A 25,417-nucleotide genomic window follows, 5' to 3' on the forward strand; every position below is an offset into this window, starting at 1 on the left:
AAGAATAATATAATCTTTATTGAGGACTTCACTCTGAATCCCTTTCTGTGAATATGTCCTTTGCAGTGGCTGCCCTTGAGGACTCTTGAGATGCATAGAGCTTTTTGCAACATGGCCCCAGAAACTAGCGTGTTTGAAGTTTTTTTGTCTGCTTTTGCATTCTGCTGCTGCTTCCTACCAAGTTATTTGTAATTTCTTACAACCCTGCCTGTTTCTAGCAGCTCTTTCCTTTGTGCTTCCTATCCTCACATGCTTATTATAATTGGCTGTGAACTAGGAAAGCAGATAAGCAAATTTATCATATGTTAAAAAAAGGCAACCAGAGGCCTCAATTAAGTAGGTGAGCTTTAGCACTCTGAACCTAACAGTCCAGTTGATGAATAATCAGAAAAAATGTCTATTCCTATGTTTGAACCTATGTAAAATGTTAGTATGATTGGCAGTATAATCTTTTAAATAACTTTAAATCAAGTGACTTACTTTCCTTGTTACTGTTTGCTTGAATATGCCTCGTGAGACTGTTCATACCTTGGCTACAGTGATTATATTTTTGGCTAAAACTCTTTCAGTAATGCTCTGTGTGGCAGAACTTTGGGTTTGGTCTTTGATCAACATTTTAATAGTTGTATTTTTTTGGAGCAGTTTCAGTGTCATTTCTAAGGATTGTTAAGAGCCCCGTTGGGCATTCATGATGGAAGTAGGTAGCATGATCATCTTTTCAGCAATTAGTCCTGGAGAAGCTTCTCAGCATTCATAGGTCATTATCTCTTCCCCTAGATAAAATGGGTTCATACTCAACTTAGGGAGAACAGCTGTCCTCCACACATGTAATTTCCCTGCCTATCGTAACTTCCCTGCTTATCTTGACTTCACTGCTTATCTCACTGCTAATTGATAAATGTCAGAAGCTCAGTTGAAAGATAGGATGTTCAAGGGGGAATATGTGAAGCTTATCCACTCAGGTATTCAGTCTTACAAGTTTAGAAGTTATCTGAGTCGGTCCAAATCATCAGAAAGCAGCTGGGTATGTAGATAGCATTGCTTCACACACTCCTGTCACCAGTTGCTTTTTCACAATTGTGCATTGGTAAGATTCCATCAGCCTGTATTTGTGTGTCATCAGAAGAAACAGTCACAGAAGGTCTTCTTGAAGTTGGTGTCAAGAACATTGTTTATTATGTCAAGAAGTGTCTTCTTTTTGTGAAGATTTCTATGAGAAATAGCTGTCTTATTTTAGTGCCAAGAATTGTATCTCTAGGCAGTTGGTTTATTTATATCTACTGGACACAAATGTGTAACTGACAACTTCTTTTTTCTTATACAGCTTTAGAAATTTTAGTGTTAAATTTGTGGCCAATCTCTAAAAGATACGTAGAACATATCTTTTAAGAATAAGAACATGTCTTTTAAGAATAATGCATTTTGCATTATTCTTAGCTCTATTTTGCTTCCACATTTTTCATATAAATTATTATTGACTTAGAGTCTGCATACAGAAAGTGCACATAACATAAGTGTACAGGTCAGTGAGTTTTTGCAAAGAGGACACTATATTGTAACTAGCACTTAGTTCAAGAAAAAGAACATTACCCTTCATGTATTTAAATATTCTGAAATTTTTCTCAAAAGTGTTTGTAGTTGTGAATATACATATACACTTACATCCTTTTTTAAACTTCTTTTATATTTTGATATTGTAACAGATCATTAAATTTTTTTCATTTTCTTTTTTTTTTTGCTGATATATAGACACAAAATCAACTTTTTAAAATATCTGTCTTGTAGTAGTTTTACAAGATTACTTATTAATTCTAACAGATTTTCTGCAGTTTTTTGATTTTTAAAAATTTTGAATACAGTCATGTCCTCTGCTTGTTAAAAACTTCATGCCTTTGTTTTCTTGTGTTACTGCACGGCTAGGACCAGAGTATTGCAGAAAACATTAAAAATTTTACCATGAATTAGATGTTTGCAATCAAATGTTTTTTCTGTCCATCAAAATAAACATAATTTCTCTCCCTTTTTTTCTGTTTATGTAGTGAATTATGTCGATTGACTTCTGAAGGTTAAACTACTCTGGAATAAAAGCACTCATTTGTGCTGTATTATCTTTTTTACATATCTTTGCATTCAATGAGTTAATTCCATTTGGGATTTTCGGGTATATGTTCATGGAAGAGATTTATCTGTAATTGTTATTTAATACAGTGTCCTTGTTTAGTTGTGTCATTAAGATTATCTGACCTTATAAAGCAAGTTGGGAAATATTCTTCAGTAGAAGAATTTGTATAACATTAGATTATTTCTTTCTTAAACTTTTGAAAGAATTCACCAGGGAAGAAATCTGAACTGCTAATTGTCTTTGTGGGAAGTTTTTAAGTAACAGATTCAATTTATTTAATAGACACTGTACAGTTCAGATTTCCTGTTTCTTCTTGAATCACCCTTCAGTGAGTTCTTCATGTATATTATCAAATTTATTCTTAAGATCTTTAAAATATCCTCTTAATAACTTTTTATTTTTTAAAAAGGCTGTAGTAATTTTCCATTTTCTTTCCTGATATTGCTAATCTCTGTTTTCCCCATTTTTTTTTCTTGGTAGAAGTTTATGAATTTTATGTATCTTTTCAAAAGTCAGCTTTTGGCTTTGTTAATTTTCTCTGCCATACATTTATTTCTTAATTCATTGATTTCTTTATTATTTCTTTTACTTTAAGTTACTGTTCTTTTTCTAATTTCTTGAGATGGGAATTTAGGTCATTGTTTTTTAGCCTTTCTTCTTTTCTAATATATGCCTTTTAAATCTATAGATGCCCTGGGGCGCCTGGGTGGCACAGCGGTTAAGCGTCTGCCTTCGGCTCAGGGCGTGATCCCGGCGTTACGGGATCGAGCCCCACATCGGGCTCCTCTGCTGTGAGCCTGCTTCTTCCTCTCCCACTCCCCCTGCTTGTGTTCCCTCTCTCACTGGCTGTCTCTATCTCTGTCAAATAAATAAATAAAATCTTTAAAAAAAAAAAATCTATAGATGCCCTTGTTTGGCATTACTTTGGGATTGCTCACAAGATTTGAAATGTTGTATCTTTATTATTAATTAGTTTAAAATGTTTTTAAATTTCTGTTGGGATTTCTTCTTTGACTCATGGGTTATTTAAAAATTTATTATTTAGGTTTCAAACAGTGGGGGATTTTCTATTTATTTTTAGATACTGATTTTTAACTTAATTCTACTATACTTAATAGAGAACATGCTCTGAAAGATTTCAGACTTTTGAAATTTTGTTTATGCTTGCTTTATGATATAACGTGGTTAATTTTGATAAATATTTCATGTACATTTAAAAATATATTCTGTCATCGATTACATGTTCTGTCTATATTGTATCTAAGTATGTTAATTGTGTTATTCATATCTTCTTTATCCTCACTAGTTTTTTATATACTTAGTCTGTGTAATAATTTTGAGAGAGATGTGTTAAAGTCTGTCTCTGAGTGTACCTTGGTCTATTGCCTCTTTTAGTTCTGTCATTTTTGCTGTCAGTATTTTGTTGCTTTATTACTGGGTGTGTGCAGATTTAGAATTGTGATCTCTTGGGGCACCTGGATGGTGCAGTTGGTTGAATGTCCAACTCTTGTTTTCAGCTCAGGTTGTGATCTCAGGCTTATGAGATCAAGCCCCGCATCAGGCTCTGCTTCAGATTCTTTATCCCACTGCCCCTCCTGCTCACGTTCTCTCTCAAATAAATAAGTAAATCCTAAAAAAAGAAAAAAGAAAAGAAGAAGAATTGTGATCTCTTCCTAGGGGTTGGATTCCGTTGTCACCTTGAAATGTCTTTATCTTTAATACTGTTACTGCCTTAAAGTCTATTTTATCTGTTATTAATATAGTTAAAACAGCTTTCTTTCAGTTAATGTTTGTATGAAGTATCTTTTTCCATCCTTAACGTTAAATCTTTTTATCCTTAAATTTAAAGTGTCTCTTGTAGGCAGGATAGAATTGAGTTTTGGGTTTTATCTAATCTTTTACTTAGAGTATTTAGTCCATTTACATTTAATGTTATTGTATTTGGGTTTTTAATGTTATTGTATTTTACTTTTAATGTTATTGTATTTTACTTTTTTCTCTTTCCTTGCCTTCTTATATATCAGTATTTTTTATTTATTCCACTATTCCAGTTTTTCTCTCAATGAACTTGTCATAAATTTTTTTTCTTGTTCTGTATGTATGTTGGCTTCCTATCCTTTTGGCAGTTACTCTTGATCTATCACTGCGTAATAGAAATATAACTGTCACTGCTTCTCCAGTAGTGTTAGAACCATTTATTGCTTCTCAGCCTGGACATTTTAAGTCTCCATATATTTTAAATTCTGCAAGATTCTTTTATTGCTGTACTTTATCCTTGATATTCAAGCAATACACATATGCATTTACCTACATATTTACCCTTGCCATTGCTCTTCCCTAAGGTTTGGAAAAATTTTGGCTATTTTTATACTCCAGTTACATGTGTGTTAAATTTTACTGGGCTCCACTTGACTTACTTTCTTTTCTGTATCTTCTCTTCTTTATTATGTCTCTGCTTCAGTTTGTATATTTTCTATTGACTTCTTTTCCTTTTCATTAATCTTGTCTTCTGTTTCTCATCTGAGTAAATTAAAATTTGAGTTTTTAATTTCAGATAGCTTCAGAATTTTAATTTGATTCTTTTTAATAGATTCTAATCTTCTTCTAAAAATGCATATATTTTTATCCATATCCATCGTTTCCTGTGCTCCCTAGGTCATATTGATCATAGTTATCTTAAAGTTCTCATCACTAATTTAGAATATTTGTATCGTCTTACATCTCTTTTTATTGTGTTTTCTCTCTTTCTCATGTAGTCTTATTTTTGGGCATATCTAGATTTTTTTTTTTTTTTATTGAATGCCAGATAGTATTTTTCAGCGCTTTTATTGTTCTTTAAGTGCTATTCTACTTAGCCTTTTGTCAACCTTATGTCAACGCTTTTATTGTTCTTTAAGTGCTATTCTACTTAGCCTTTTGTCAACCTTATGTCAAAAGTATTCATTGGAACATATAGTAGAAAAAGACCACAGAGGAGTAAACAGGTGGAATGGGGATCAATTGATGGGAATCAATTTGAAGAAAATGTGGTCAAGAGCATACTAGTGTCCGTGGCTCATAGTATAAGGTAGTACTCACTTTCCTTACTAATATTAAATTCCTCTGGAAGATAGAGTGGTAGCTGATCACCTTCATCCAGTCAGGGATGGTGCTGAATCCAGGCTGAATTTCAACCCTGGTAGGTCTTGCTCAGCCTTTCATTTGCCCCTGACCATCCAGGGTTTTCAACCTAAGTTTGGTATATTTTCAGCACCCTTTCTCTTGTAGTCCTAAACTATTAGTTTGTCTTCTGGAACTACCAGATGCTTTATTCTGTTAATTAGACGCTTTCTGATTAGGATTTTAGTCTTCTGATGACAAGAAAGTGTTTAAGCCTACCCAGGTCTCCTTCAAAAGCTTTCCTGGTTTTTCTGTTACCCACTAGCAGCCTTCTGTGGGAGTTAGACCCTGCCACACTCAGAATCGGCAGACATTCCTGGGTAAAAGCAACTATAGGAGTCCACTGATTTTTGAGGTTTTCTCTTCCTGGAGTCTTAAACTCTCTAATTCCTACTGTTTTAGCCACTCTCTGCAGGCTTCAAACATATGATTTCTGTAATTCCTCCCCCTTCTCCCAGTTTTTTCTAGCTGTTCTCTGTGGGAGCGCTGGCCTGCCATTATTTACTCCATCCTCCTTAGTTCATTCCCACATTTTTCATCTTCCTCACCAGTTTTAATCTATGCAGCCAACTGATGGTATTTTATGTGCCCCCATAAGCAATCTGAAGTCTTTTCTGGGATAGGATATATAAATAAATGTAGTACCAATTATGTTGTAATTTAATTATCTTTTTGTCTTTTACTAGAATGTGAATTTCTCAAATACTAGAATCATAGTTTACTCAGCATCGAGTTTTTTTCCAGCAGTTTATCAAATGAGGTAATTATAACTAGTGAAGAATAATAGCAGTGGATGGACATTTCCAAAATAAGGCTGAAGGTTGAATTGAAGAATCATCATCACTTATTTTTTAAAAGTCATCCTAATGATTAATCTCTAATGATAGTAGAGTTTTTGGGTTTTTTTTTTTGTTTGTTTGTTTGTTTTTTATTTGACAGAGAGAGACACAGCCAGCGAGAGAGGGAACACAAGCAGGGGGAGTGGGAGAGGAAGAAGCAGGCTCCCAGCGGGAGCCTGATGTGGGGCTCTATCCCAGAACCCTGGGATCATGCCCTGGGCCAAAGGCAGATGCTTAACGACTGAGCCACCCAGGTGCCCCGATAGTAGAGTTTTAAATATCTAAAAGCTTCAGTGGTAGAATTTGCTTTCTTTTGAATGGAGTTACTCTAATTGAAATTTAATGTGAAAAAAAAAATTCATCTCTTCTGGTGTTTGAATAATAGTTAAAAAAAAAAAAGAGTGAGGCTGAACTAAACAAATACATATTTTTTTGGTATTTCCTTACCAAAGCAATTTACTTTAATTTTCAATTTTATAGAAGTTATTTCACAAAAATAGGTAAAAAATATAAAAGGCATAATGTTTTGAAATATTAACTATAAGATAGAAAATGCACAAAATGAACACTTTTTTTTGCATTAAATAAAATGACATTGTCTATTTTTCCTGGTAATGGTGATTGTCCTTAGAAGAGGATAAGATAACAGTATCCCCCATATATTCAGATTTAACATTTGATTTTGGAATTTTAAGTTTCTCTTAGTATTTACAGTTATAAAGCACATCTTTTGTATTTCAGATGAAGTCTCAAAATTAATATTAAAAATATAACTTAAGGACACCTGGGTGTCTCAGTTGGTTAAGCATCTGTCTTCGGCTCAGGTCATGATCCCAGGGTCCTGGGATTGAGTCCTGTATTGGCTCTTTGCTCAGCGGGGAGCCTGCTTCTCCCTCTGCCTGCTCTGCCTGCAGCTCCCCCTGCTTGTGCTCCCTTTCTCTTTCTGACAAATAAAGAAATAAAATCTTAAAAAATATATATGTTAAAATTTTAATAAAATTAAAAACAAAAAACATCTCTGCTTAACATCTGAGGAAAATCCATTCATTTATGTCATGCATACAGAATACGTTTTTGGGAGGAAAAATATTAGATAAGCATTTATGACTATTAATGAAAATAATTTAATTGAAGCCATTTCTATTTCAATCAGATTTGTTTTATAGTTAAGCCTAACATTGCTAGAATTGAAACCCAAATATATCTAGTTTCAAAACCTATGCTTTCCTCTTATGTGCTTCCTTCAGTGTCTGTGGCTACATATGAACTAGTTGTAAATCGTGTGTGGTATATGTGTTTGTATTTGAGCCATAGAATCAGAAAATGGGAATCTTTGTTTTCTTAGCATTTCTGGTGTTCATAAACCATGATTGCTACCTCTTAAGTCCTTTAAAAAATCAGTTTACATACAGACACTTGAAATTTTTGCCTCTTTTCTCTATGCTTAGATATTATTCAGTGAAATGCTGGTGTTCTAAAAAGAAAGGGGATATGTGCAAACATTTAGTAATTTCTGTGTAAGTTGAAAATTAAACACTTTCTGTATGCTGTCTCTTTTAATCTTCACAATAATTTGGTAAGTGATTACTGAGGAAACTGAGGTTCAGAGAGGTTAAGTGTCTTGACAGGAATGGATAACAGCAGAGCCAGGTGTGAATCCAGGGCCTTCTGATATTAAAGCCCCTGTTCTTCTTGTTGCTGTACTGCTGCTGTATCTAGTTTACTAGATAGTTTACCAATGTTAAAATATGTTACTTGAATATTTTTGTTTGTTATTGAATAAAGAGCATTTGGATTCCAGAAGGATATGTTGTCCAAGGGTATAAAGTATTCTTCATTAAAATGATTTAATTGGGAGGTCTTTCGTATAAGAGATTTAATGAGTTAATTTATATTAAGATGGGAAGTTTTCTTGGTTTCATAGCTTTCTAATATTAGATGTTTATTTTTATTTTTTTGGAAAATTTTGTCTTATCCTTTGTTCTTTTTTAAGATAGTGCACCTAATGTTATTTTTCATGTTGAGCAATCTGTTGTCATCAATCTGCTTATGTAGCGCAATACAAGGTGTTAATTATATAGTATCTCATTCTTAAAGTACTTAGATTAACAATTCTCTTTAAATGACATTTTGTCAACATATAGTAGTACATCATCAGTTCTTGATGTACTGTGTTGGCTAACTGAACGTAATAAAAATACATAAATAAATAAATAAATATAATTAAAACAGTGCACTTCACAGGTGTTTAATAAAAAAATTAAAAAATAAAAAATTTGGTCAGTACAGGTGGGGAAAATATTTTAAAATACACTTTTCTCTTTCCTTTTGGTTTTTACATAGGGTTAAATTTTTTTTTTTAAAGATTTATTTATTTATTTATTTATTTGACAGAGATAGAGACAGCCAGCGAGAGAGGGAACACAAGCAGGGGGAGTGGGAGAGGAAGAAGCAGGCTTATAGCAGAGGAGCCTGATGTGGGGCCCGATCCCATAACGCCGGGATCACGCCCTGAGCCAAAGGCAGATGCCTAACGACTGCGCCACCCAGGTGCCCCATACATAGGGTTAAATTTTTAAAAATAGTAAACACTATAATAAGAGAGAGACTTGTAGGCTACCATTTCAGAGAAATTTGTTGACTTTTTTTCCCTGTGTTGCAATAAAACTTCATTTATAAAAACTGGCAACAGGTTGGACTTGGCCTGTGGTAGTAGTCTGCAGACTCCTCCTAAGAGGATATGTGTAAAGAATTTTTTTTTATTATAGAAAGATTAAAATTATAGAAAAATTAAAGGTGAAATACACATGATTTTTGGGAATTCTTACTTTCATAATACTCAAAAAAAAGAAGGCAAAATTGTTGATTCTAAAAGATTTTTTGAGTTTCTGGTATAAAATATAAGAAAGGAAATAAGCTATTATCTAGTTACTGATTTACATTGTATTTGGCATAAATTGTATCCTGTTTTCCAGCAGCCATCTCCTTGTTGATTATTGATGATGAATATTATATTAATGGCAGAAGATAGTTACCTGCCCCTTTGATAAAGACTGCTAGCAGCAATAGACATTATAAGGAATTCTATAATTTTGGTGTGAAATAGTGGAAAGGATCCTATCTCAGGATTTGGATAGTTATGTTCTACTTAAAAATATCACTTATGAATGACTTTTCTGAAATCCTTTTAGTTTAGAAATGTGATGATTCTAGATGTTTTTATGTACTTTGGTTATCTTCAGGTATAATTCTGTGCTAAAGAGATTTAATGGTATAGGTAAGAAAATCTGTGTATAGGTAGGAAAATCTGTTTTGTGTGAAATTGATGGTTTTATTTTATTTTTTTTTTAAGAGGGAGAGAGAGTGGCAGGGGCAGGGGGGAGGATAGAGAGAAAGGGAGAGAGAGAATCCTAAGCATGCTCCACACCCAGCTCAGAGCCCAAAGGTGGGCTCCATCTCACAACCCTGAGAACATGACCTGAGCCCAAATCGGGTCGGATGTTCAACCGACTGAGCCACTCAGGCACCCTGGAGTTTATGGTTTTTGAAGCATGTTTGCTTATTGTAAGGGGATGGAAGTGTATTTTTTCCTTCTCGATCACTCTGCATATATATGAATGTATATGTATATATTACTAATGCAGAGCCTTAAATATTAAAGGTGGATTTCCACTTTTTAATAGTTTTATTCCAATTATGTAGAAATTTAGCAGAGTAATATTTTTAAATTTTGTTGTCACATTTTTACTTTTTAATTATCTTTAGTTAAAATTATGTTACAAATCTATGACTCATGGGAGGAATTAATTTAATATGGTGTAACGAAGATTTTTTAAACATAGTTTTGGTAACTCTCATTTTTCTTGGTATGTTGCCAAAGAAAAAAAGGTAGTTCATGCTATCTTAGGTTCAAAGGTTTTATTCACAATCATTCTTTTCTATTTCTGACCTACCAACAATTTTCTTTGGGCATTGAAAGTGGAAAAGAGAATCTGTTTAGACAGAAACATTTCAAAAACTGTGCTTGATTATATGACCTTTTTATGTACATTTTTGAATTTTTAATTTTTATGTAAAAGCTGTTACTTAGACTTGATTTGGTATTTTTAGACATTCATCAAATTGTCATTTCATTATTTTAAAATCATTCGTCTTCAGGAAATAGATGACTAATATTAATGTCATCATTATCAGGAAATAGCTCAGCATCTAGGAGATATTTTTTTACATGTATTGAAATTCTTTTTACAGGTTTGGTTTTTATAGCACATCTTAGCTAGTTACTGTGTTATGGAGGAAAAGATTCTCATTATTTTGGCATAATGGAGCTAGCTACATGATTCTAGAGAAATAAGTGTTGAGTGGGAAGACTTGGCTAGCTAGAAGTAAAACATGGATTCTAAGGAACTAAGTTACCTTCTGCAATTTTGATTTGTGTTGGTAGGAGGAGAGTAGGATATAAATGATGAAGCAAAGGCAGGAAGCGTTCTTTTTGTTCCTTATCAACCTTGATGTAATAGAATATTTAAAATGCTTTCACCCTTAAATATCTTCATGCTTGGAAATAACTGAATTTGTGTCTAAAGGTATGCTTTAGGATATTTGGACTTTGTTTTTATTTTTGTTTTTATTTTTATTCAGGTGTTGGATTAAAAGTAATTTAGTGCTCTGAGATTTACCATTTTAGGTTTTTGTCATGCAAATAGTGTCTTCTTTAGGAATACAAGGTACTGATAACATGATAAAGATGCAAGTATTTTATTGACTATTGATTGATGTGTATATGGCTCTTGGTGCTACAAAAATATATGTATTAAAATCCATGGCTTTTCTTCCCGTTATAGTTTACAATGTAGATAATCTGTTAGGTTTTGTATTATTCCTGGAGGACAATAGTGACTAAAATCTTATCAGATTGTTATAGTTAGAAATCGAATATTCAGGGGCACCTGGGTGGCTCGGTTGGTTAAGTGTCTGCCTTCGACTCAGGTCATGATCCCAGGGTCCTGGGAGAGAGCTCCGCATCGGGCTCCCTGCTCAGTGGGGAGCCTGCTTCTCCCTCTTCTTCTGCCTGCTGCTCCCCCTGCTTGTGCTCTCTCTCTCTCTCCCTCTGTCAAATAAATAAATAAACAAACAAACAAATATCTATTAAAAAAGAAATTGAATATTCAAACCTAGTTCTTTTTGATGAAAGAAGTACTATGTTATTTTTATCTTTAAGTAAAATTTTCATTTCATTTCACTGATGTGCATTATGATCTTAAATGCCATAATTTTTTAAAGCAATAGATTACTTCTGCCTTAAATGTGATTGTAGAGTCAGACTTCCTATTCCATTCTACCTAATGAAGATTGGAGAGAAATATTAAAATGTTCCAAAATTTCCTTTTATTTAAGTCAAAAACCAGACTAGGGGTTTTGTTTATTCATTTTAGGAACACTTTTCAGTCTCTTACTACTGAATAAGAACATTATACTTATTTATTCTTATTGAAAGTTTGCTAAGGATTGGCAGGATTTTTCTCCTGTATCGTCAGTGAGATGGACATAGGAAAGAAAAACAAGTTTTCAAATCCCTGTTTAACCTGGTTTATCTTCTTTTTGTTTCTATTCATTTACTCATGCATTACATCTGATGTTTATCTAACTTGACTGTTTTTTAGGTACCAGAGACCACTTCATCAGTGCTACTTCTTTCTTAGCTGTTCTTATTTTTTCTTTACAAATGGCTTCCGCCTTTAAGTCCTAGTTGTAGTTGTAGATAGTACTATGTACTGAACATTAATCCAGCTCTGTCAAGGTTATTTGCCCTTACCAAAGAGGACTGAAAGTTATTTGAATAATTATTTTCCCAGTGCTATCAAGAATATATAATTACTACCATTCTAGTTACCAAAGAGAAAAGTTTATTTCATTATATACAAAGAATGCCTTAGATAGTGGTTGTCAAAGTGTACTCTTGGACCCTCACCCCTTCAGAGGTCCAAAAGGTCAGAAATTATCTTCTTAACAGTTCTAAGACAGTATTTGCCTTTTTTGTTCCCATTCTTTAACGAGTGTACAGTGGAGTTTTCCAGAGGCTACATGGTGTATAATGTTAAAATAGATTGAATACAGAAGCAGATATGAGGATTTATTCTCTTCTATTCAACAATACATTAAAATATGTGCAAAGAGACACAACAGTGCTATTCTTGCTAATTTTTTGTTGTTTTGGAAAATATACATTTTATAAAATACATTATTTATGCTAACATGTAATAAATTGTTCTGTTTGTAATTAATAAATGGGGCAGTCTTCTCTTTGCACAGTTCCAGTATGTACTATTTCAGTTACTACAATTCAGTTAATACCAGGCCTATAATAACACAGTTCCAGTTTGACTATCATGGTATATGAACTGTGAGTAATTGCATAAAATAAAATTTTGTTGCTGGCACCTTAGTCTACAAATCACTGTGTTAATAACAAATGCACATCATGATCAGTGACCAGTCACATCACTTCCTTCTAAGTCTGCCTAGCATTGGTCACTATTCATGTGCTACTAGTTCATGCACAGAAATCAAAACCTGTAGTTGTGTTGCTTCCTTGTGTCTTGGTAATAAACCCACATGATGTTTTATAAAAATGGATAATTGAAAGACTGAACTGACCAACAAAGATAAAAATGTGGTGAAGAAACGGAAAGTGCTGACAGTGGAAGTGAAATTTGAATTGAACTTAAGTGGAATTATAGAAGAAATAGTTAATCACAAGGGCACCTGGGTGGCACAGTCAGTTAAAGGTGTGACTCTTGGGTTTGGCTCAGGTTGTGATTTCAGGGTCCTGAGATGGAGCCCTTGAGATTCTCTCTCCCTCTCCCTCTGCCCCTCCCACTGGTGCTCTCTTTCTCTAAAATAAATAAATCTTAAAAAAAAGAAAAAGGAAAGAAAGAGTTACTCATGGGAATACTGACACTGCTGCTGTTCAAGGGTATTTAGGTATGTAGCCAGAGGAATTTAGTGAAGGTGAATATATTGATATAAATGAACAGAGTGGTTATGACAAAAAGGAGGTCCCAGCAGGAGTGGTGCTGGCAAGCCACTTCACGTTATATGGCCTCTCTGAGATTTTCACAATTGAAAGCGCAAAGGATGAAATGTTGGAAACTGGTCCAGACTTAGAAAGGAGTAATTTGCCAAGGCATAGAAAATATGCTCAGTCCATGTTTTAAGTTATACAGTAAGAATGAAAGCACTGTTCAAACTACTGTTGGTAAATTTTTTTACAAAGAAAACCCTTAAATTCTCCATATTTCTAATGTTTTAAATTACAGTGTACTATATAAATGTTTTACTGTTTTTTTTTTCAATCTCCCTACACATCATAACTGGCAAGGAAGAGAGTTTTTAGTGTAGAGTTTTTAGATGAAATCATATAAACAAATCTCTTTATATTACCCTTTATACTTTTCTCCTTTATTTTCTATCCTGATTGACTAGTATAACCAACAAGTCTAAAACCTAAGAAAGAGTTTGTACTCCTTTATCTCCTTCATAGTTTACATTCCTAATTACTTAACAGCTCTCATAGTTTTCCCCATTGCTTCTTTCCTCACTGATTGTGCTTAGGCACTCATTTGTCACCCTTTATAGGGTATGACTATAAAAGGATGGCATGAATGAATTGCTTGAGATGGCAGAACTGTTCTGTATCGCAACTTTCATGGTGGTGACATGAATGTTGTTACATGTTAACAATCATAAACTCTTTTTTTTGTCTTGCCATGGTATTGGCATGTAAATGTTTCTTTGCTATTCCTTCAAGAAAGGGCTTACAAATAAATCAACAAGTACTTACTGACAACAGTGTTCAAGGCATTGTCCCCTGTGCTGAAGCTGAGGAAGATATAAATGTGCAGAAGATATGTTTCTGCACATTTATACATATGGCCCTGAAGGAATTTGTATTCTAGTAAGATAGATACTACAGATAATAGCAGTAAGATCAACTGTAATTTTCTCTTAAAGGGCCATACAAACAAAATGCTTGTGCTAGGAATGTGCAGGAGGATAATTCTTCATTGAAGAGATGGCATTTGAGCTAAGTCTTGGAAAGTGCATTGATTATGACTGTCAAAAATAGACACAAAGGACACTCTGAAAAGAAGGAAAAATATAGCATACTTTACAGATACGTAATTTTTCCTTTTTATAAAGCTCATAAAAACTTTGGATCTGTACTGCATGCATACTTGCAACCTGTTTCATTTAATTTTGTGCTCTAAAACTTTTAAAAGCATTTGGGTCTGACGCTTAAATTTCTTATAAACAGTATTGTAGCTTTTGAGTTTTTGGATTTAATAATTTAGGTCATTTTAAAATTCTGATTTTAATGTCTGTGAAGACAGTGAGCTACTCGTAAATCTTATTGTATTCAATAGATAGTAAGTGTATAACTGAAAGCCTGATATTTATGTAAAATTTTCTATTCACAGAGTAAATTTGAATAGAGTTTTCAGTAAATATAATACTTACATTTTTATAATATTTCCCCAAATTGCTTTCTTTCCATTTTTCCTACTTAGGTGAATGAATCAACTTTTTTTCCCCACAGGTTTTCTGTGAAGACCCTGATTGATCGGTCCTGCTTTGAGACAATTGATGATTCTTCTCCTGAATTTAACAATTTTGCAGCTATTTTGGAACAGATTCTAAGTCACCGGCTAAAAGGTAACAGAATTAATGTATTTTTTGTCTCACAGCAGCTTTCTTTTTTAGAAGCTTGAGATTTTAGAATCCATACAGTCTGGTACGATTTAGATAATAGCCATGTTGCATCTTGAGAAACGTAAAACTGATTTTAGAATGCCTTATCTTCTGACCTACCCTTTGTCCCTGGAAATGAATTTCTGTTCTCCGATTTATGCCTGCTTCCAGGGTGCATTAAAAGTGTTGAGTGCATTTGTGTCACATACAGGAAGCAGAGTCACTTTCTGTAAGTAATTAAAATGAAAGCTTAAATTGAAAGGTAGCCCGTCTTCAAAGGTTACTAGATGGTATTTTAACCAACTTACAAAGAAGCATCCAGGCATTAAGTTTGTTTGCTTAATCTCTACTTCATTAAACTTTGGGATCATTGAAAAATTTTTCACCATAAGTAGTTAAAAGAGGTATGTAAAAAAAAATGCTCAACTGTGGTTTCAAAATAAATCAGTAAATACATTTACATTAGAAAGATAAAGCTCTTAAAATTTAAAAGGTCAAATGGGAGCTGTGGTCTCTCAGAATTATAAAATATGTTTACTTTAAAAATACCTGTAAAATATAGATAACACCAAAAAATATTGTGTTGCATAACTCTTAGTAGTAATAAATAATAACTTTATCACATTAATCCCATTATCTTGTCTTCCTAAAGGAAACTTGATCATCAGATGTTTTCACTCAACTTTTTATTATCTTTGCTATCTTAATGGTATAGTTTCAAATCAGTAATCTGCTTTGGTAATATAAATTATGAGAATCCCAAATTTAAGCTAAAGGATAATCTCTTCTGTGCTTTTTGATGCTGAAAGCTTCAAGTTTTACCCCTAAGTGTTTAAATCAGTTGAGGAGTCCTGTGAGCCTATAACAAAGGGTTGAATTTAATTACGTGGGAAAACATCTGAATTCAGTCAGCCCTTTGCAATTTAAAATGAGGTCCATAAAATCACTGATGCTTTTCTGTTAAAAGTTTGTTATTTTGCATTTAAAAAGTTATCTTTTTCTTACTTTGGTCTTCTCTATTTCTTAAATTTTCTGCCATTAATGTTACCTTTTATAAGAAAATAAGTTTTTATGAAAGCAAAGGATAGGAGTGTATTTTGAGATATCATCTGGGTTACTATATTGTGTGGTGATAATATTTAAATATTTTATATATAAATTTATAAATAATACATGACTAAAAAACACATGCAACACAGTAGACCTTGATGTATCTTAATGTTCACAAATATTTTATCATAGTACTTCAATCCCCTTGATTCAGTATACCATTTAGCATATGATTCACTCACAAAATACATAAGCAGCTATCAGCAGAAAACAGGCCATGTTGAGATATCCTTGCTGAGTGATTGGGCAGACTCATGAACACATAAGTGGACTCCTCCTGCACACTCGCCTGCCATCTTCTGAGTCCTGCCTCAGCAACATCTAGGCAATAGACTTTTAGAATCACTTAACAGTGAGTGTCATTTCTGAGAAGCCAGTGAACTACCAAGTTGAAAATAGAATCCCTAGTTGATTTATGGATAAGAATTCCACTAGTATGACTAAGACAGTAAGAATGATGATACAGTGGAATTTGTGTTAATTTTTTAAGTAAAAATAATAATTTAAAATATGCTTTTTAAAAAAGTTCCTGTAAATTGACTAATGTGGTCACTGTGATTAGTATAGATATGAATCATGAAATTATTTTTTACTTTTGAGATGAAGTATTTTAAAGACTCAAGTGTCTACAGACTTCCATATTATTATTTTAGTGTTCTAGAATATAACAAATTGCTTTACTTTTGGCAAGGTTATATGATTATTTTTATAGTACACCTAAAATTTAGTGTATAGCAACTAATTTTTTCAATATTTGTCTTTTTAAAAGTACAAATTTAAAATGTATAACTTTGTGGGTCTGTGAGATTTACTTTTCTCCAGCTACTTTTTATTTTTCAAATAAAAGGGCATTTAGTTTAAATATTAAATTTTTCAGAGAAAGATAAAATCCACCCCCAGGCACAAAATAGTCTGTATTGACACAGGTAAAGTGGAAAACTTGAAACAGTTATTTCTTTATTCATTGTAAAAGTCCCCAAATTGAAGAAAACAAGGCTTTTAAAATGACATACATTAATCCTGTTTACAGTTATTGCTCAATAAAATGATGATCTTACTTTCCTGGAATATAGCCGAGAATTAGGAACTAATCACAAAATATAGAATTCAAAGAGACCTCAGTTCAGATCTTCACTAATTTTTGGTGAATTTTGTATTTTTTTTAAAGTATCATCCTTCTCTCCATCTCATCTACACCTGCCCTAATAAAAGCAGCTGTAGATGCTGGGTATATAAGTAGAATGTCTTGTTGAAGCGGATTGGGGAAATGGGGCATTTTACCTGCTCAGCAATTGTGCCCGACCCTCCAACTCCATAGCGCCACATCAGGTAGCACCATGAATTGCAGATTAAAAATTATTCTAGGCTCTCTCCTGAAGCAAGCCACTCAAAAGATAGTTGTGATTGGTGGACATACAGTCTTGGTTTTAATACTTTTGATGTGTTGGGACTTTGGATAGTAAAGCAATTCATCCCATTTTGGGGCAGTTTGGATTGTTAGAAAAATCTTATGTAAATAAAGCCAACCTATCTGACTCTGCTTTGATCTGTTTTCTGCCACTTTTTTTCAGTTTTGAGCCTAATAAACATTAAAAGATTGCTATTATATAACGTTTTCTCCTCAGTCCCCCTTTGTTCTAGGTAATGTATCTGTAGTTCCTTTAACGTCCGGAACCACCACTATCTTACTCTTGCAGTTTATCACTGGTTTATTAGTATTGCTCTTAAAATCTGATACTCAGAACTGAGTAAGGTGCTTCAGAGAGGTGAACTCTGTATTAGTTCAGAACTTAAGATTACATTGACATTTTTATTCCCATATCACACTTTTGGTTTACATTGAAATTAAGACCAAGTCAAATCTCATAGTTTTTTAAAAATTAAACTATTCATTATTTAATGTCTTAATTAGTTCTCTAATAAATTAGTTGCCTGTGTACAAGTTTGATAGGGATAAATACAGTACTATTTCCTTTGTCATTCACTTTAGGGATAGATGAGATGACTATAAAAAATAAATTTAGGAGAAATTCTAAAGATGAAGCGGATGTACTTTTCCCTATTTCTCTCACTGAGTATATCTAAAACCCTGGACATCATTATATAAAACAAACAAAAGAAGACTCCAAACGGTAGAGAGAAGAAGGGACACTTTCTAGGGACTGTAAACAGACTATGGGAATGACTTGATGGGTTCTTTGAATTTTCTGATTGCCTTGCATATCCAAGACTGGATAAGCCAGTAGACTATAAACATCAGCAGGTACAGAAAGCAAGGCAAAAGACTTTTATTTTTTATTTTTAAAAAGATTTATTTATTTATTTTAGAGAGAGCATGAGCAAGAGGTGCAGAGGGAGAGGGAGAGAGAATCTCAAGCAGACTCCACACTGAGTGTGGAGCCTGATGCAGGGCTCAATCTCATGACCCCAAGATCATGACCTGAGCTGAAACCAGGAGTCAGATGCTTAACTGAGTCATCCAGGCGCCCCAAGGCGGAAGACTTTTAGACATTCCCTCCTCTACTTTAGACAAATGCCACAGAAAAAGTGTGGTACCACCCCCACCCGGGCCAGAAAAAGCTAAATGGGGAACTTAGAATTCCATCCTCATGAGATGTAACAGAGTGTCCCACCACCACCATCAGAGTGGTATCAGAGAGGGCCAAGCAGAGAACTGGGACTTCTTCCTTCCTGGCTGGTTGTGAGTCCTCTTTTCCCATTTTACCTTGCACCCCCACCATGTTATTGATGAGCCTGGACTTCCATTCCCACCCAGCAGTAATAAGGAGTCATTTCCCTGCCATCCTGAGGTTGTATCAAAAGAGACCTGTGGAAGACTTATGTCTTTCACCATCACCCAGCAGTAACAAGGCTATTCCCAGTGCATTGTCAATGGAGACCATGTAGAAAGCCTGGACTTCCACCTCCACCTAGCAGTAATGAGGACTCCCCATACTCAAATGTCAGTGGAAGCCAACTAGGAAAAGTGGACTTCTCCCTCCACTTGGCAGTAATGAAGTGGTGCCCCCTACTCCTGCCTTTCCCCTGCTAGAACTGTCATAGAAAGCCAGTGAAAACAGAAGTTTTAAATAAGGTCCTGAGACTTATAATGTGAACATGTCCAGGTTTCATTTGAAGAACACTCGTCATACCAAGAACCAGGAAGATCTCAAATTGAATGATGAAGACAATCAATAGATATCAACACTGAGATGACAGAGGTATTAAGTATTAGTGACAAAAATCATAAATTGGTCATGATAAAAATGCTTCAATGAACAGTTACAAACATGCTTGAAACAAATGAAAAGTAGATAACATCACCAAAGAAATAGAAGGTATAAAGAAGAACCAAATAGAAGTTCTGTTATGATGGGGCGCCTGGGTGGCTCAGTGGTTAAGCGTCTGCCTTCGGCTCAGGGCGTGATCCTGGCGTTATGGGATCGAGCCCCACATCAGGCTCTTCTGCTATGAGCCTGCTTCTTCCTCTCCCACTCTCCCTGCTTGTGTTCCCTCTCTCGCTGGCTGTCTCTATCTCTGTCGAATAAATAAATAAAATCTTAAAAAAAAAAATGGAATGCCTGGGTGGCTCAGTTGGTTAAGTGTCCAACTCAATTTCAGCTTAGGTCATGATCTCAGAGTGGTGAGATTGAGCCCTGCCAGGGCTCCATGCCCAGCATGGAGCCTGCTCAAGATTTTCTTTCTCCCTCTGACCCTCCCCTTGCCCCTGCTTGTGCTCAAGCTATCACTCTCTCTGTAAACAAACAAACAAACAAAAATCTTGCCATTTACAAAAACATGAATGGGGCTAGAGAGTATGGTGTTAAATAAAATAAGTCAAGGGAAAGACAAATACTATATGATTTCACTTGTGAAATTTAACAAAGAAAACAAGTGAACAAAGGAAAAACAAAGAGACAAACCAAGAAATAGACTTCTAACTATCTATAGAGAACAAGCAGATAGTTACAGTGAGGATATGGTGGTGGAGAGATTGAGAGTATACTTATCATGAGGAGCACTGAGTAATATACAGAATTATTGAGTCACTGTATTATACACCTGAAACTAATATAACACTGTATGCTAACTGTACTGGAATTAAAATAAAAAACTTAAAAAATACATATAATTGCTTTAAATATTTCCCCTACAAAAGACTACAGCCACATTTGACTGTTATAATTTTTGTTTCTACCATAAAATATAACTGAGAACGCTCAAGAGGAGACGGCCAGCCTATTTCAGGTTGCTAATGTATCTAGCGCAGAGTCTGGGACGTACAAGACAAGGAAACTTACCTGCTGTGTCATTTCTTGGCTTCCAAGATCTCTAGCCAGTCTTCCTTTTATTCTCCATCTTCGGAATATTCTCATACTTGTTTTATATGTAATTCCCAGAGTTTGTAGTTGTATTTAGCAAAAGGAAAGAGCATCTACTGTATCTTGTCTGGAACCAGAATTCTCCTTAAATTTTTTAATGTGAAGAATCACATCAATAGTTTTCCTCATGTTAAATCATCCATATATTCTTGGGATATATCCAACTTGAGCCTCATCTATTGTTTTAATGTACTTGGCCAGATTTAGGATTTAGTCTACTATTACTGTAGGAGTTTTGGTTCTTTGTAATTTCTCTGTTTTGTACTTGTTTTGGTTTTTGTTATCAAGATTATATTATCTTCATTTAATGAATCAGAGGTGTTTTATCTTTTTTAACTCTTTGTAAGAATTTTCCGTAAGTTTGGAATTGTCTCTTAAGATAGATTTTGCCAGTAAAAACCCTGGGCCAGATGGAGTATGTATATGATTACAGGTCTCTTTACGTTGTTGACAACTTCTCGTCTATATTATTTTCCACTATCAGTTTTTTCTTTTCTGTGCCCTCTTAATTGTTTAATCCCTTGTTAGTTTCAATTTTTCCTTTCAATGTGCCACATTTAAAATAGCTAAATTTATCTAAATGGTTTTAAAAAGTTGAAGCTTACCAAAGAGCTCTAAAGACTAAAACTTACAGCACATATTCATCTTTATTTGTTTTATGTTTTAAAACATTCTTCTGTTTATGTTTTAAAACTGAGATTCTGTTTTTTTAAAAAAAACTTTTACCCTACCCTCATTATTTGTGAACCATCTTCCCCCTTTTCTGAAGGATATGATGTGCTTTGTTAATGTTGCTGTTAAGGAATGAAAATTCCATCAGTGGATACCTGGTGCTATTATCCTCCATGCAGTTGTAGGCCAGTTGGTCCCCTTTTGCATTCCTAATATTATTAGTTCTTTTTCTCTTATTTTCATAAATAGTATTGCCAGAGATTTGTTAATTTTATTAGTCTTTCAAGTAATTAACTTATGGCTTTTTTGATCATTTATGTATGCTAATCATATTATTATTTCTTCTGGTACATTTTCTTTGAGTCTATTTTCTCATGTTGGGCTCCTAGCAGATTATTTTTCACACTTCTCTCCAAGTAATGCTTTGGTTACATGTACAAGTTGGGATATATAATATTAATATTCATTTTTAGGTAAATTCTACTTTTCACTATTTCTATTTTGGCTTATGTGTTATTTAGGGGGTAATTGTTAATGTTACTGGAAATCAGAATTTTACCTTTTCATTTTTACTTCTATGTTAACGACATTATCAAAGAATTTGGTCTGTATGGCAGATTTTTTTGAAATTTTAAGTTCTGCTTAATGGCCTAGCTTATGGTTAGTTTTAATAAATGTTTCATCTTGAGAAGACTGTGTTTTCTCTAATTGTTTATTATGGTCCTGAAATGTTGTTTACATTTTTGACAGCTTGATCTATTAATAACTTAAAAATTTGAAATGTTCATTATTCTGATGGATTTACCAAGTTACTCTTATAGATCTATTTTTGCTTTCTATATTTTGAGTCTGTTTTGGTATGTTCAGTTTAGGGTTTTTATAGATCCACTTATTTTCTGTTTATCATTCTTGGCTTCTTAAGGATTTCTGTGATTTTTTTCATGTGCTAACTATATTTTATTTTATTTTTTTAAAGATTTATATATTTGAGAATGGTGGGAGGGGCAGAGAGAGAGGCAGAGAATCTGAAGCGGACTTCCAGCTGAGCCTGGAGCTAAGGAGAGCCCTGTTGCACTACACTGAGGTCATGACCTGAGCAGAAACCAAGAGTTATATGTTTAACTGACTGAGCCATCCAGGCGCCCCAATATGCTAACTATATTTTAAAGTGTGTTTGTTATATTTCATCCAGCATTTCCAATTTTCCTGTTGTTCTATATTGGGTAGCAGGAGGATGTTCCTAAAATTCCACGTTTCCCACTTCATAGACAAATTATTGCTATCTCTAAAGAGAGCGCCAAAACTTTCTCTTCTCTTCTTTGAAAATTATTCTTGCTCTTTGTTGTTGATTTGAGTGAATAGCTAAACTTAATGGGCAAAGTATGTAACATCGAGATAAAACAACTGTGGCCGTAATTTTAAGTATTCATTAGTTCCTTTTAGATAGTTTCTACTGTCATGTGATTAAAAATATTTTTCATTAAAAAATACTCAGGGGCACCTGGGTGGTGCAGTCGGTTAAGCGTTGGACTCTTGATTTCAACTCAGGTCATGATCTCAGAGTCCTGGGATTGAGCCCTGCACAGGGCTCTGTGCTCAGCGGGGAGTCTGCTGGAGATTTCTCTCTGTCCCTTTCCCTCCGCCCTTCAATCTCTCTCTCCCTCTCAAAAAAAAAAAAAAAATCTCAGGCATGTGTATATATTTGTACAGTATATATCATATATACTGTAATATGTAATTACTTTATTATATATGTTTATGTTTGTGTAATATATATATATTTTTTTAATTAAGACATCCCCTTTTTACTATGTCCCTTTGTTTATATAAATCCCATCTATTTCCATTTTGTGGTATTGGGTTTTAATTTCTTTGTTTTCCTTTGGATGCAAGGTTCCTTTTTTTTTTTTTTTTTTTTTTAATATTTTGTTTATTTGAGAGAGAGAGAGCATGAGCAGGGGGAGGGGCAAAGGGAGAGGGAGAAACAGACTCCCCGTTGAGCAGGGAGTCTGCAAGGTCCTTTTCCACTTGAGCATGAGCTATACTCCTGCTTATTACCCATTGAAGCTTTTATTTGAGTAGTCATTTCATTTTCCAGTTCCACTGCATTCTTCTGTTTCCTTTTTATTCCTTTCTATTCAGTTCTCTCTCTCTCTCTTTTTTAAGATTTATATATTTATTTTAAAGAAAGAGAGCAAGGGGGGGAGACATAGAGGAGAGGGAGAGAAAGTCTCAGCTCAGAGCCCAACTCAGGGCTTGATCTCACAACCCTGAGATCAGGACCTGAGCTGAAGTCAGACACTTAACCGAGTACACCACGCAGGCACCCCTCTAACCAGTTCTTAATAAGCTTTTCTTACAGATGGTTTTTCTCTTTCCTCTGCTGTTATGATTGCATTCTGAACTTTTCATTCTTCTTATCTCTGGCAAATTTCCCAAGAAAACTCCTTTTACTTTTCTACCGTATCCTTTTTCAGGCAGCATCGGTTCTATTTATCTTTTACTATTTGTCTTTTACTACACTATACTCTTTACCATATTATGGCCTTCAAAAATTACAGTAGTAAAACCTCACTGATTTTACAGTTCTAGCCAAGATGGAGTAAGCCCACTACTATCCAAACTGTCTGTTTTAGTGTATTCAGGCTGCTATAGCAAAATGCCACAGACTGGTGGCTTTAACAGCAGAAATTTATTTCTCACAGTTCTGAAGGCTGGAAAGTCCAACATCAAGGGGCTAGCTGATTGTGATTCTGGTGAGAACTTTTTTCCTGGCTTGTAGATTGTCAACTTCTTGCTGTGTCCTCATATGGCAGAGAGAAAGAGAGAGTGCTTTCTGATGTCCTTGCTTATAAAGACACTAGTCCAATCAGCTCAGGACCCCGCCCTTATGACCTCATTCAGCCTTAATTACCTATATAATCACATTGGGTGTTAGGACTTCAACATATGTCTTTAGAGGGAGGTAATTTGGTTCATACCGCTCTCCCACTGATTGCATCTAAAAATTCTGGCCAGAATACAGAAAATTACTGCTTGTATACTTTGAAAAATAAATAGTAGCAGCCCAGATTGAGGAAAGATATCAGAATTTGAAGAGAAATTTTTATAAGAGTAGTATCCTGTGTATTTTTTTTCCCTCCTGTATCCTCAGCTTTAACCCGAGGGAGCCGCAGTTCTTAATTGCACTGTGGATGCAGATAGCAAAAACTCCAACAGTAACCTCCTCTTTCTGGCCAGAGCATAAGGAAAAAAGAACCTCTGTGAATCAGGGCGTGTTGGAGTCTTCCCATTTTTTCTCTTTCTCCTTGCTGCTTCAAGTGCAGCTTAAGTTGCCCAGATTTGTTTGACAGTGGGGGGGAGAGAGGTTAAAAAGTTCTGATAAAAGGGAAAAACCTTTCATCAGGCTAGACAGATTAATAAAGGAAGGACCTGGGAGCTGAAAATTGTATCAGGGAAGAGAGCTGGAAAAAAGAATGTCCTGGTTCTGTATGCTAATGAGCAGCGTGAGTCCTGGCTTCACACCCAAGATTCTGAGGACTGAGCTAGGATACTGTCCAAGTCCCAAAATGGCGTGTATATATGGGCAAGACCCAAAGAATCATAGCAAAGCCTTTGCAAACAGAACTTATATTGGAACCTCTGCCAATGTAAGGCAAGAAAGAAATTGGCTATCCAAATTTAACCAGGTCGATTGCCTCCCAAAACAAACCAAAACAAAAATCAACATACTTCGAAGGATTTTAACAGAATTCAGAATTTAAAGATAGTATTAAAAACATGTGGTATAAAACCCAAAATTGCTTCACATATGAATAACTAGGAAAATATGATCACTTTTTTTTTCAACATAGTATTAGAAGCCCTAACCAGAGCAGTTAGTCAAGAAAAAGAAATAAAAGGCACCCATATTAGAAAGAAAGAAATAAAACTGTCACACTTTGCAGATGACATGACATTATATATAGAAAACCCTAACGACTCCATTTAAAAAAACTATTAGAACTAATAAACAGTGAAATTGCAGGATATAAAATCAGTACACAAAAATCTGTTGTATTTCTTTTTTTTAAGATTTTTAAAAAATTTATTTGAGAGAGAGACAGAGATAGCGACAAGGATAGTGAGAGAGAGCATGAGTGGAGAGGAGAGGGAGAAGCAGGCTCCCTGCTGGAATCCATAGGACCTGAAATCCCCAGGACCTGGATCCCCAGGACCCTGGGATCATGACCTGAGCTGAAGGCAGGTGCTTAACCGACTGAGCCACCCAGGTGCCCCTATCTGTTGTATTTGTACACACTAATAATGAACTATCAGAAAAGAGAGATTAAGAAAACAATCCCATGTACAGTTACATCAAAAAGAATAAAATACCCAGGAAT

General features: G+C 34.5%; 1 protein-coding gene across 4 annotated transcripts in view; it reads left to right on the forward strand.

Annotated features, from left to right (window-relative positions):
• The window catches only part of RUNDC3B (RUN domain containing 3B), a 126,503-nt gene that overhangs the window by 4,143 nt on the left and 96,943 nt on the right, over positions 1–25,417 (forward strand). For all 4 annotated transcript variants that reach the window (XM_034667382.1, XM_034667397.1, XM_034667389.1 and 1 more), the window contains exon 2: positions 14,720–14,835. In XM_034667382.1, the coding sequence (XP_034523273.1) occupies positions 14,720–14,835 (116 nt within the window). The remainder of the gene's footprint in view (positions 1–14,719; positions 14,836–25,417) is intronic.

The sequence above is a fragment of the Ailuropoda melanoleuca genome, chromosome 1 (assembly GCF_002007445.2).
Source record: "Ailuropoda melanoleuca isolate Jingjing chromosome 1, ASM200744v2, whole genome shotgun sequence".
NCBI lineage: Eukaryota > Metazoa > Chordata > Mammalia > Carnivora > Ursidae > Ailuropoda > Ailuropoda melanoleuca.